This window comes from Microcaecilia unicolor, chromosome 2, assembly GCF_901765095.1.
Source record: "Microcaecilia unicolor chromosome 2, aMicUni1.1, whole genome shotgun sequence".
Lineage (NCBI taxonomy): Eukaryota > Metazoa > Chordata > Amphibia > Gymnophiona > Siphonopidae > Microcaecilia > Microcaecilia unicolor.
The window spans coordinates 474,805,198-474,819,458 of NC_044032.1; the positions used below are offsets into that span (position 1 = coordinate 474,805,198).

Here is a 14,261-nt window from a genome sequence, read left to right on the forward strand (position 1 = left end):
CCTTTTTTCTAAGACATTTAAACTATCATAGATGCTGCATCATCTATCACCTCTAGCTGAGTGTTGCTGTAACTGAAACTCTCTTCCTCTTGCTGTAACAGGTAACACAAGTTTCAGTCCTGACCTCTCGGTCCGGATTTTGAAAATAGAGGAGTCGTGTGAGAGTGATCAGTCAGAGGGGGAAGAGGAGATTAAGACTATTGAGTCAATCGCAGGTAACATAGGAGTAAAATTCTTTACAGAAAAAGTTCACTGTATTGTGGAAAATTTCAAACCTAATAAGCCTCAGTTACTATGTAAATGTAACTGCCATTATGGGCAATAGCTTCAGTCAGTGAAAGTCTCTAATAGACAATGGTTGGGACTCCTTCCTGCCTGTATGACATTCCCAACCCCCTAATGGATCTTATGGGCCTGACCCCAGGAACTGAAACCAGATTTTCTTCCCGACTGGCCCTTGGCTCAGCTTCTTTAAGATGACTTTGCCATGACAAAGGGACCATTGTGCAGGATAAATCCCTAGTCTCTTTCCAGCAGGGAGTTTCACAGATTTTAGCTAGTGACTGTAATCCAAGTGAAGAGGAACACTGCAGAAACTATAGGTATGGATAAGCCGCACATAACCAGCATGATCAAACTCAGGACCTTATGTACTAGCCCATGAAAATATTTGCAGCTTAGTTCCCTTTTTTTTCAAACTTGACTTATGGGATGCAGTTGAACTCCTGACTCTTCTGCTTCCTTAAGTAAACCTGCTGCTTGCCAAGACCAGGAACTTCACATGTTCCTGCCTGTGAAAACAAGTGAAAAATCTTTTTAAAAAGCCCATTTTGCAATCAAGCAGTGGTATAATTAAAAGGGCCCTGAAATCTAGCACCAACATTGGGTGTAAATGAAAAATTTATCTTATTCCCAAAGTCTTGCCCCTTTTAGGTCTGGCCTTTTCAAACTTCTAAATCTGAGGGTTACCTGTAGCCCCCACTCCCCCCCCCCAACAACACCCTAACTCGATCCAGGGGCCATTGAGGGCAAAGGTAGTCCTCGCTCCTAGATGGTGGCTGCCACTTCTAAAATGGTGCTGGCTGAACCCTAAGGAGTAATATTGCTGTACTTACACTGAGTATCAACCTGCCGAATAAGGGCACGGGGCTGAGTTCTAATGTTTGTGTGTATTTTATAACATACATATGTACATGCATAGAGAATGCATACAGCTTTGCACCTTTGGAGAAGATGTGGATAGTGGTAGAGAAATTATGCACTACTGGGGGTCAGTGTAAGAGCCTATTTTATAAAGGCCCATATAGTGCCGTATAAAAGTCGTCAACTTTATATATTTTTCACATTCTTCTACCTAAAATTTAGGATTCAAGGTACATAAGAATAGGAGATTTCACTGATAACACGCAATGTACTCTACACTTTCAATGGGGGGAAAAACAATTATAGAAATATTCAAAAAGTAATTATTTATTACCCAAACGAAGACGATTAAAAAAGAATCCAACAAGTCCTGATTGCATGTTTCACATCCTTTGTCATAGCAAACTGAAATTAGTGCGGTTTCCAAAAATTGCCTTTACAAAATCAACAGTAAGCTAAATAGAGGTCACCTGTATCCAGTCATAGTAGTTGAGCTGTTGAATACCACTGGATGAAGAATCAAACTCTTTTTGTTCCATGAAGTCAATTTGAAGCAAAGATCTAAACATGTTAATCACAGTTAAGAAAACTCCAGGATAACTTGATTTGGGGAAAGGCTATAAGATAATTTCAGTGTGTTTGAATATATCTTGGGGGCACTATGAGATATGAGGTCCATCATTGTGAAGTGAAGAGTTTGGCACCACCAAATGGCCTCAATCAGGCGATCCCTCCAAAGTTTGTAGCGATGAGATAAAGAAGATCACTGTGAGGCCTAAGATTATTTAAATGAAGTACAGAGGTCTGAGACCAGGAAAAGTGCTGACAGTTCAACAATTTCAAGATTACTCCATAAACATAGCCTGCATGGAACAGTTGCAAGAAGGAGCTAATGTTAAAGGAAAGCCATATGATGTGCTGCTTAGCAGTTGCCAAGAAATTTATGATGCACTGCATTCATGTGATAGAATGTTTTGTGGTCTGATGAGAATAAAGTGGATCTTTTTGTCCTAAATGCTAAGTGATATGTGCAACATATGATAAACCCAGCATATGCTACTAATGCCATCCCTGTTGTGAAGCATGGGGTTGGCATTATGTTGTGGGGATACTTTTGAGGAGTAGGGACAGTAAGGCTTGTGAATATTGAGTGAAAGATGGTTGGTTTAAAGAGAGAGGCAGATGCAGAAGAAAAAGTTGTTTCAGTCTTCCATTGAACTGGGAATGGGGAGAAGATTCATGTTTCAGCAGAAAAAATTATCCTTAAGTCCAAAATAAAAGCAATAGAATGGTTTAGCAAGAAAAAAAAACTGAATGTCCTTGAGTGGCCCAGTCAAAGACCAGACCTCAATTAACTAGAAAATCTGTGTCCAGACTTGAAGACTGCAGCCCACAGATGATCCCCAGCCGAGAGTTTGAGCTATTCATTCCACTATGCAAAGTTGGTAGATACTTATCTTAAATGACTGATAGCTGTTTTGCTGCAAAAGAGGCATCTACCATGTATTGAATCGGATTTGAAGACATGTATGATGGTTTCTTATTCTTAATTATTTATTGAATGTTTAATTATTCTTTTACATTGAGTAGAGGACTTAACAAGGACCTGGGGTTCCTAGCCCATTATAAACCATAAAGCTGTATGTCTCTGTTGATCACCCTCCCCTCACCTGTCCACACCCACCCTGTTAGAATACCAATGAAATACTTTGATGTCCCCATGCATACTTCCTACCCACCCCCATCCTCCCACCCTGTCAGACTGTCATAGCAATGCTTGAATGTTTTTCACTTGTATACACTGTCAGCTAGCACATTTGCTTATTTCCGATCTGACGAAGAAGGGCAACCTTCGAAAGCTAATCAAGAAATGTATTAAGTTATGTCCAATAAAAAAGGTATCATCTTATTTTCTTTTCCATGTTTTATTTTGTTTGATTTCTATTGATAATCTTTTACATTGAAAATGTAGAATGTGTTGTAGATCTGTGGGGAAAACAAAAAAACCCTCCTATTCTAATTAGAGCTAACCATCAATTAAAAATTTTAATTGCTCAATTTATTGCATAGATTGCATAGACCAGTGATTTCCAAACCTGATCCTGGAGGCACCCCAGCCAGACAGGTTTTCAGGATATCCACAATGAATATTCATGAGAGATATTTGCATGCCAGGGGTTTAGCCATACACCCAATTTTGGGTGAGCTTGAGCCCAAAGTGAGTGGGCAGGACAGCCCACCCACCCCAGATGATAGAGGGGGGGTCACCTAACTCCATTGGCCTGATTCCCCCCCCCCCCCCCCAAACTGGTATTTTAAAATCCTTTAGTTCATTGCCAGCAGCAACATATTCTCTCTGCTGACACCGGCTCTGAGCCTTCTCTCTGATGAAACTTCCTGGTCCTGTGACAGGAAGTTGTCAGATGAAGGCTTTGGCTGGTCTAAGCAGGAGGAATGTGTTGCTGCTCGCTAAAGCCCTCTGTGTTATGGCTCCTGGATGGTGATCTGTCTTTCCTACTGGAGTGGCCTTGATTAGGTTACTCTTATCACTACAATAATTAGATAGAAGAGGTGGAGGTCTTTCTGTCATATACTCCTCCTCCCTCCCCACTTGCCTTACTAAGCTTATGGTTACACCGCTGATTGGATTTCTTACCTATAGGCTGAACTCATCCCTGTGAGATTATGTTCTACTTGTTTATCATCCCTCTCTTGTAACGTCTCAGTCCAATTTTAGAATCACTTATTAGTGACCATTACCTTCACTTTGCCACTCCATTATTCTTGGAGACCTGAATCTCCACCTAGATGACCCACGAGCACCACACATTGCCGACTTCCTTAAATTTCTTGAAACTTTATCGCTCAAATATTATGTTATGCTACCTACTCATACTGCAGGGGACACTCTAGATGTCTTAATACTTCCTCCCTGCTCCATGTCCTCATATCCAAACATTATCTCTGATCCCACTTCCTTGGACTGATCATTTTCTCTTCTTATTCTGTCTTGAGCCTGGTGACCAGTCTGATTTGCCCCCAGTCAGTCCACAAGTTTGACTAGAGACCTGAAGAAGGTCACTGTTGAATCATTTTCAGATGACTTTTCTTTGAGCTTAGACTCCTTTTGATTTAGATTGCCAGGCCTCGCGATGGCACAGTGAGCTTAATAGGATTTATAACAATCTTGCGCCCTTGTCACATACATCGTACACCGCTTGCCATGCACGCAAGGTCCCATGGTTTAATTATAACCACCTTAATTACGTGTCAACTAAGGCACTCCAAGGGACTTTGGGGAAAATGCAAATCTACTCCCAACTTGAATCTCTACCATTCAACTGCACTTTACTGTAAGTCTTCCATCACAATGGCAGAGAAGAAATATTATTCACTGCAAAAGCTCAAGCATCAAATACGGGCAAAATTTACTACATCCTACATTTATTTTACAATGGACATCAGTGCCCTTTGGGTTTGGATGCCACTATTACTGCGGATTGCCTGGTGAGCCAGTTCTCATGCAGAATTCTCACTGCTCAAATCGGCTTTTCTTGGTTCTACCTTACCCACTTTATCAGTGAATGTTTCTGGCTCTCTGGAGTCTTCAGGGCCTGTGCTCTATAATCTCCACTTTCACTCTTCTAACACACCCTCTCAACCACGATGGCACCACATGATCCTCTTCCTTCTAGTTTTATTAGGCAGTTCAACAGTCTACTTCTCACATTTATTCATGCCATGCTTATTAATTCTTAACCTTCTGGCTACTTTCATGCTTCATGGAAAGCAGCATATGTAAGTCCAAAAGTGAAGGACATTAAAGTAGGACCCACAGTGGTATCAGATTTCCATCCAGTTGCTCAGTTACCGTTTATCTCAAAACTGGTTGAAAATATTGTACTAGATCAGATTGATAACACTAACTTGTTGCATCCAAACCAGACAGGTTTTCATCAACACCACAGCACTGAAATGGCTCTCCTTGGCCTGCCTTCGCTAATTCTCCTCTTTCCCATCCCCTTCACCCACACCCCTATACACACTAGTGCAGACTACTCTCTCCCATCCCCTTCATCCACACCCCTACACACAGTGCAGCCTCCTCTCTCTCATCTCCCGATCAGTGGCTGGAGCAGCTCTGATGATCTGCTGAACTGAGAGTGCTCTCCAGCGCATGTCTGTGAGCATTTCAGGGTTCATGGCTGCCTCTTGCTTCTGCCTGAATTCAGTTTTGCCACTCCGGCATTGGTCTGTTAAGCTGCCAGATGCTGGAGTTGCTGAAACTGAATGCAAGCAGAAGCAAGAAGCAGCTGCAAACCCAGAAGTGCTCGCAGCCATGCGCGGGAATGCACTCTCTATTTGGCAGAAGATCAGAGCTGCTGCAACCGGTGTGGGAGACGAGAAAAGCTGCAATTGGGGGGGGGGGGGGGGGGGGGTTTAGAGGAAGAGGAGAAGCAAGAAGTTGGATTGGCAATGTTCTGGGGAGCCAATAACTGCCCAGGACTTTATGAAATAGGCACTATTTGACATTTCATTTAAGGGCCTTGCTATGTTAATTCCTATATATCTTGTAGAGGCTTAATCAAAGGGCTTTAAGTAGTCTTTGCAGTTAAGGTCCCTTGATGATTGTTCTTTTCTTTAGCTGTAAAATTAACCAGCCAACTTTTCTTGTTATCCAACAGATGATGGGTACAGGGATAATGAGCTGCAAAGAATGTGTATCAATCAGCAAAATGAGGAATGGAAAAAGAAAGACCCTTCTGGAGACAGCCCAGATCTTTCTGCTGACTATGAAGGAGGTTTAACACCACCTAGGATAAAAGAGAGACAATGTGAGAGAAACTGTAATAGCCCGGAGCTTATGCATCGTCAGACCGTCCGTGAACGGTCAAAAACATTTGACTGCACAAAATGTAGGAAAGGCTTCAGCACAAATTTGCTTCTTATTGAACACCAACAAACATCCGAATGTGAGAAAATGCTCAAGCAGAAATCTGATCACGGACTTATCCATCAAGATTATGCAAGAGAAAATCAATTTGCTTATACTGAACGTGAGAAAACATTCCTTAAGAAAACAGATCTAGGGCAGATGAGCATCCATTCTGAAATGAAACCTTTCAAATGTACTGAACGGGAAAAGGGTTTTACCCATATTTCAGATGTGCAGTATCCTAAAATACTTCACACTGGAGATAAAACTTTTCAATGTAGTGAATCTGAACAAAAGTTTGAAACAAATGCACTTCTAAAATCAAATGAAACGGTTCATACTGGAAAGGAGACTGTAATTGGAGGAACAGAGGAGGCATTTTTTTGTACTGAGTGTGAAAGAGGATTCAGTACAAAATCAAGTTTTATAACGCACAAACAAATGCACACAGGAAAGAAATTATTTGTATGTACTGAATGTGAGAAAACATTTCTAAAACTATCAAACCTTGCAGCTCATAAACGGGTTCATATAGGAGGAAAACCTTTTAAGTGCACTGACTGTGATAAATGTTTTGCATCCAGCTCATGGCTTAAAATGCATCAAAGATTTCACACAGGTGAAAAATTATTTAAGTGTTTTGAATGTGAGAAATGTTTTCTACAGATATCTGATCTGACAATGCATAGAAGAGTTCACACAGGAGAGAAACCATTTGAGTGTACTGAATGTGATAAACGTTTTGCTCATAAATCCAACCTTAAGGTACATAAAAGACTGCACTCTGGTGAGAAGCCATTTAAGTGTTCTGAGTGTGAAAAATGCTTTGCCCAGAAAACACAGCTTGCACGTCACAAAAGTGTTCACACCAGAGAGAAACCATATACTTGTATTGAATGTGGAATGGGGTTCACCAAGAAAGGAAACCTCTTACTGCATTTTACAATTCATACCAGAGAAAAGACTCCTCAAATGCAAGGACAGCTCCCAACAAAACCTGCTCAAATGCAAGGACAGCTCCCAACAAAACCTGCTCAAACGCAAGGACAGCTCCCAACAAAAACTGCAACAGTGTGAGGTATCATGTACCTACCTAGGAATGAAATAATTCGGCTTGCATTAGAGATTTATGACAGAAATCTGTCTGAAGGAAATTTATTTTGAAAATCAGCCAGAAGGATTCTGTGTAATTCTGCCACTTCTATATCGCTGACCTCCTGGTCATTGCAAGTCTGACTCACGGATCATCTTTCTGATTTATAAACAGATATACAACAGTACACTTGCTTTACATCATGCAAATGTATAGCATTATGCCCACATGGCATTTTTCAAACACTTTCCATTAGGGGAGGTGTGATTATATTCCTACTGATTTAAAAAGCATAGCAGCATCCTAATGTGTAGCTGAATTAGGGAAATGTGTAGCTAGGAGGTCCTGCAGAAATTACCTGCACAGATTTCTCTTTGTATGACAAGCAAAATAGAGATAATAAAGGGTGAATTTCATTGTCTCTGCTTTTTCTTTATGGTATGTTTTGGAGGCTTTTCCTATTTGTGTGTCTGGCAATATGCTGAAGAGTTGTGTGCATGGGCAGCCATGGACAATGAGTGAAGTGGCCGTGTATATCGGACCTTAGGGTGTGCCTTCATGTACTCTTCTGGGTGTCTTTAAAAAAGTTGTGTATATAAAGTTTTTATATCAAAACATTTTAATTTCAACACAACAATGTGACTTTAAAAATCATTTTTTTTTTAAATACATCTCTCAAATTCAAGTGATCTCAAAATAGCACTTACCTTTTAGAAGTAGGCAGCCACCATCACAATACAACTGGAACATCCACTTAACGCCCACATTCACTGAACTGATATGCAGTACCACCTTTGTGGAGGTTTGGCACACACGTGCCTGCTTCTGGAGTCTTTCTCAAATCTTAGCACAGATCGTCAAAAATCTTTGCCAGACCCAAAGAGCTCAATATGGAAGCCTAGGTGCTGTTTTGAGATTGCTTGAATTTGAGAGATGTGTTTATTTACACAAGATTGATTTTTAAAGACACATTGTAAAAAGTTCTTATAAAACAATTTTTAAGCACACCCAGAAGAGTAAATGATTGAGGAAAGCACAACCTAAAGTTTGGACTTGTAATGGGATGTCCCATAAGAGGCCCCATAGCTCATCAGCAGTAATAGACTAATGGTTAGTGCGGAGGGTTTTGATCTTGATGACCTGGGTTTGATTCCCACTACAGCTTCTTTTGACCTTGGGCAAGTCATTTAACCCTCCATTGCCCCAGGTATTGTGAGCCCTCTAAGGACAGAAAAAGTGCATTTAATGTGTACAGCACTGCGTACATCTAGTAACACTATAGAAATGATTAGTAGTAGGAACAGGGCTGCAGAGATGACATAACCTATTATAGGTGCAGAGCACTATTCTGATACTTCTTATGGTTTGGAAGGTTGTTTGTAACAGAGTGTGCATTTCTACTGCCTATTTATTCCAGGAGTATCACAGAGGAGTACATTAAAACAACTGGATGCATGGCATTGGGACGCCTAGACTGAGGTACCAATTTATAGAATTGCCCCAGGTCTTAAAGAGGATTTACTTTAATTACCAAAATCCATAAAAATAACACATGACATAGTGAACTTCCGTAAACTACTGAAAACTTATTTATTTAAGAAAGCATACAATAACAATTCATCCTAAATGCAAATTAATAAAAAGTATGTATACAACATGTATTCTTTATACCTTAAACTGTTTTTTGCTAAATTATCTTGATTTGTAGTTCAATGTTCCTAATTGTTCTAGTTAATTTTTGTCATGAATGAAGTTTAACCTATTACCTTCAACTCCTATCTTAAGACGAACTTTCCTCCTGTAACCTAATCCACTCTGTCCCTCTACCTCAACTCTGTATTTCTCCTATCCGGAACTGGTAATCACCACTTACGGAACTATGTAAGCCACATTGAGCCTGCAAATCGGTGGGAAAATGTGGGATACAAATGTTATAAATAAATTTGCTGAACTTTCATTTGTTCCCCTTTGTTTCTGGCATCATTGTGGTCTATAGGTCTAGACACAGCAGAGCTGCTTTGGGGAGGGGGTATAAGACGGAACTACAAGTCATTACATTATATTTTATTAAAACTTGTTTACCGCACATACCTTTCTCTCATAGAGGTTTATAGCAAGATGAACGAGTCATCCCTGGGAACATACAGAGTTATACAACAAACATAGCGGTGAAGAAGATAATACATGTTTCTGGACTAAGTAAGTTTTAAGTGATTTTTTGAATTTTTTATAATCCGTTAATACTTATACTTTCTGAAAGAACATTCCATATTTTCACCGCTTGGTACATCTTAGACCCGATGAGTCTATATCTAGCCGCTTGAGAGTCTGTAAAACTGGCATTTGCTGGTTTGATCATCCTCTGGCTGTGTAATGTTGGAAATGCCATCAATTCAGTCAAATATATAATGGAGGCTGACCAATATAATACTAAAAAAAAAACCCATCATCCATAATTTAAAGATGGCTCTAGCTTCCGCAGGTAGCCAGTGCAATTTGACAAAATAAGAACTTAGGGGGAGATGCATAGAACTTACTGGGCCAGCAATGAGAGTTTTTGACTGGTTCAAGTCGGTTTAGTGAGCAGGGAATCCAGCGATGAATGCACAAAGGGGCTCTTAACGTTCATGGCAGCAGACACCGGAAATTGTAAGTTAATATATTTAAGTGAGCTGTGCAGTATTCAAATGTGCATTCCAAGAGATGCACAGAAAGGTCCGCCTACTTTTTCATGAGTAATTTTACGGGAGGGCAGAGGCAGCAACCATAGTATGACAGGAGAGCTGCCTTTTCCATTGATTGCAATGCAGAGAACAAGTTTACGGGAGTATTTTAAAGGAGACCTGTTGGGTTTTTTAGTCTAGCTGTAACAGCATATAGCCCTAATTGGCAGGAGGGTAGGAAATGGAGTCTTCAGACGTTTTTACTGACTACTTTTGTGAAAATGTTCCTCTTCTAGCCTTCCCACCACAGAGGAGTGCCTTTTCATGGCTGGCCCAGCTACTATGCCCCAAGCTGCAGGGGCACAATGAGAGGGGACCAACTGCTGCCACACAGCTGCTCCTGCTAGCATCCAGAAGTCTTTGCTGCTCTTGCTGGATGGGAGACGGCTTGTTGTGGGGAGTCAGCCAGGCACTGATGAGCCATTGTCTTGAGCTTACATGTGCAGCATGGGGGTGGGCTGTCTTTTCTCCCTACAACTAGGGCATGCACAGAACAGCCACACTTACTGATTGTTCTACTCATGCCTGGTGCTCTCCCTCCCAAGCTGCATGGTAAAAGTCCATGTAGCCCATTCGAATGTGATTTGTTATGAGCATCACTATTTTGAGCTTGGTCATTTTTACTGAGGTGAAAATAGCGAGCAAAAGTTACCAGGGAGTTTTGTACATTTTCCCCTTATTCTTTCACTTAATACTGAAACTTTTTGACATACAGTCAAACGATCCTATCCCTGCTTCACCTCCAAAATTTAATGGATTATCAGCAGAAAACTGAAATTAAGTGCAATTCACCACAATTTTCTCTCCTGCATTCAGAGAAAGAAGGTGGTAGTTTTAGAAAGTCAAAAATTTATAAAATAAAAAAAATCGAATCACCTATATTTATATGTGAAAAAAGTGCCTTTTAAAAATCTCTCAGGCTCTGCTGTTCTAGAGTCAGAGAGAAAGAGCAGACATAAGCCTTAGAGAGAGACAAGCATCACTGTTTTTCTGTCATTGTTAGAGAAATGTCTGTTTTCCAAATCTCTTAGGTTCTGTGGCTCTAAAGCTAGAGAGACCACATCAGAGAGTGGATGAGAGAAAGAGAAAGAAAAACAGGAGGAGTAGATACAGGGTTCTGAGGCAAAGATAGTATGATAGGGACCAGAGCTTGCCCCAGGACAGCCATAGAGCCCAAGTAGAGAAAGTCCTGCCTTAGATGGAGTTCAAGGAAAAGGGGTGTACATGGCCCTTTTAAAAGTCTGCAGAGGGGAAGAATTCACTAGTCTGGTATCTAAGAGGGGCATTTTCGAATGGGGACGACCATCTCTAAGGGCGCCCAACTCTAAGGACGGTGCCGCGAAGGGGCAGGGCAGCACATATTATCGAAACAAGATGGACATCCATCTTTCATTTTGATAATACGGTCGGGGACGCCCAAATCTTAGAGATGGTCGTCCTCAGTTTTCGGCGATAATGGAAACCAAAGATGTCTATCTCAAAAACCTCCAAATCCAAGCCCTTTGGTCGTGATAGGAGCCAGTATTTGTAGTGCACTGGTCCCCCTGACATGCCAGGGCACCAGCCGGGCACCCTAGGGGGCACTGCAGTGGACTTGATAAAATGCTCCCAGGTGCATAGCTCCCTTACCTTGGGTGCTGAGCCCCCCCCAACCCCCCCCCAGGTCCGCCTGCCTGAAGTACACTGCACCCACTACAACTGCTCCAGGGACCTGTATACTGCTGCGATGGACCTGAGTATGGCAATTGAGGCTGGCAAAAAAAGTATTTTTAAACTTGTTTTTTATGGTGGAAGTGGGTTAGTGACCACTGGGGGAGTAAGGGGAGGTGATCCCCGATTCCCTCCGGTGGTCATCTAGTCAGTTGGGGCATCTTTTTGAGGCTTGGTCGTGAAAAAGAAAATGGACCAAGTAAAGTCTGCCAGGTGCTCATCAGGGACGCCCTTCTTTTTTCCTTTATCAGCCGAGGACGACCATCTCCTAATCACGCCTCAGTACCCTGCCGACATGGCCCCGTGAACTTTGGTCATCCCCGCGATGGAAAGCAGTCGAGGGTGTCAAAAAATCGGCTTTCGATTATACCGATTTGGATGACCTTGCGAGAAGGACACCCATCTCCCAATTTGTGTCAAAAGATGGGCGTCCTCTTTCGAAAATAAGCGTGTAAGGCAAGCAAGCTAGCTTTGTACATGGAGTAAGACTGGGTGGAGTTAGGTTTGTGTTTAGCCTGACCACATGACTTGGGGGTTAGCCAGTTGACACGGAGAAGCTGGGGGTCGGGGAGGGCTGTGCAGCATATAAACCTCCCTCGATAAGTGAAAGATGAGGCACTCCACAGCCTGTTAGAACTGCAGAAGGATAAGGGAGAAGACAGAACCTGAGAGGGCTATGGCAGAGAAGCTTTGTAAAGGAAACCTGCTACTCTAAACCCCAAGAAAGGGAAATAAGGTACTGTTTTGTGCAAACTGAATGACTGAACTGATGGGGAAAGTCCGCAGAATGCATTGACTGGCATTTTGTTTTGTCTTTTGATTTTGAATACAACACAGAGTACTGACTTTTGTATAACAGTCAGGAATAGAAGATAATTACCTGAGAGTTTGGAATAATGAAGGGTTTTGGTGCTATCCAGGGTGCAGTGGCTGTTGAAGGCTGAGCTCAAGCTGTGTTGATGGAAGGAAGCCAACCTTGATTGCTTTGGAAAAGGAAGAGTTAACGGTTACAGAAGATGGGCAGACAAGATGGGCCATTTGGCCTTTATCTCCCATTATGTTTCTATTGCAATAGAAGAAATTGTGGAGGAGTGGCCTAGTGGTTAGGGTGGTGGACTTTGGTCCTGGGGAACTGAGGAACTGAGTTCAATTCCCACTTCAGGCACAGGCAGCTCCTTGTGACTCTGGGCAAGTCACTTAACCCTCCATTGCCCCATGTAAGCCGCATTGAGCCTGCCATGAGTGGGAAAGCGCGGGGTACAAATGTAACAAAAAAAATTATTCTCTGATGTGTGTGTGAGAGACTGATTACTGAGGTGTCCATTTGCATAATGGTGGCAGATGTATTTTAAACATTTAAGTTACATAAAGAGAAAGTGAGTGTTGCTCTTCTAAGGTACTGTACCCATGTGAGATAATCTTTTGATTTATTTTTCTTCCTCACCCTGAGTGTACATGGGGTGAAGAAGAGGATCATAGACAGCTTAAGTTACTGTACCCATGTGAGAGATCTTTTGGTTCATTTTTCTTCTTCACCGCGAGTGTACGTAGGGTGGAGAAGAGGCGCATAGCTTTGGGGACAGATATGAGATGCATTTCCACACTAGTAAAAAGTGCAATGGAGGTCATGATCCTTTTTCAGTTTTTGCTGGAAGCTTCAGCCTGCCAAGCACTGACTCAGCACAATACTCTCATTAGAAGCTTTGGCATAAGAATAGATAGCACCTCTCAGGTCTGTAGCTGCAGAGTTACAGAGGGAGCTGATGCTCAAAGGTTTGATGTAGAGTGAAACTCCACGCTCTGCGCTAACTTCCTGTCAGTGCCTGAGTGGTGATTGGCTCAGGCATTGAGAGGAAAGTTGACATAAAAAAAAAAATGCTGTGGATCCCTCCTGCTCTCCCCCCCCCCCCCCCCAAATTCAATTTTACAAAAAAGCCCCCCCCCTTTCTCAGCTAGCCCTGGTGGCCCCACCCCATGACTAAGGTAGGCGAAGTCCGACCCTCCCAGTCACCTTGACCTGGTGGTATAGTGAGGCCTGACACCCCCCCCAGACCCCTATACCTTGTAGAAAGTAGGAGTGATGCCCACTCTCTCTTCTCAAGGCCACTATCTTGAAAATGGTGTCACCCTGCCCCACTCAGGCCCTAACTACTATATAAGGGACATTTTTTTAAGGTTTAAGGGAGGGCTGGGGCTGATGCTTGGGGGGGGGGGGAGGGAAGGGGGGGGACCATTAGACCACCAGATTTATTTGGGGAAGTCTGTCCAGGCAGGGTGGGCAGGTTGGAGGGAGAGAAGGGGTGCCACTAGACACCTCTTCTCTCAGCCAACCCTTCTAACGCTGCCCCAGACCTGGCAGAAAGTTTTCTGCAATAAACACACTTGGAAAAACTTTTGTTTATTTAAATGTGGCTTATTCGAGTGTTCAGTGCACAATAACATGCATGCTAACCTGGCGCTAACCCTCTTTCAGTGCTTGTATTAGGTTTGAGCATCCTTCCCCAGAGATTGCATAATCAAGTCGGAGAAAAAAAAAACCCAAAAAGCACAGAGAGGGAGAGGCAGGCAGATAGGGCTCATTTTCAAAACACTTAGACATACAAAATACCATAGTACCCTATGGCACTTTGTATAAGTGCTCTGAAATTGAGCCCCA

At 42.3% G+C, this 14,261-nt stretch overlaps 1 protein-coding gene, 2 long non-coding RNA genes and 1 gene segment (V, D, J or C); 2 read left to right on the forward strand and 2 right to left on the reverse strand.

Moving 5' to 3' along the window:
- Positions 1–7,180, forward strand: part of LOC115461300 (gastrula zinc finger protein XlCGF26.1-like) — a 35,365-nt gene extending 28,185 nt beyond the window's left edge. Inside the window, exons 6-7 of the mRNA XM_030191026.1 lie at positions 102–215; positions 5,829–7,180. Of these exons, the coding sequence (XP_030046886.1) occupies positions 102–215; positions 5,829–7,156 (1,442 nt within the window). The 3' untranslated portion in view covers positions 7,157–7,180. The remainder of the gene's footprint in view (positions 1–101; positions 216–5,828) is intronic.
- LOC115461302 overlaps positions 1–14,261 on the forward strand; it is a 1,201,995-nt gene that overhangs the window by 721,754 nt on the left and 465,980 nt on the right.
- LOC115461316 overlaps positions 1–14,261 on the reverse strand; it is a 444,252-nt gene that overhangs the window by 205,492 nt on the left and 224,499 nt on the right. The window lies entirely within an intron of this gene.
- Positions 1–14,261, reverse strand: part of LOC115461318 — a 282,251-nt gene that overhangs the window by 145,783 nt on the left and 122,207 nt on the right. The window lies entirely within an intron of this gene.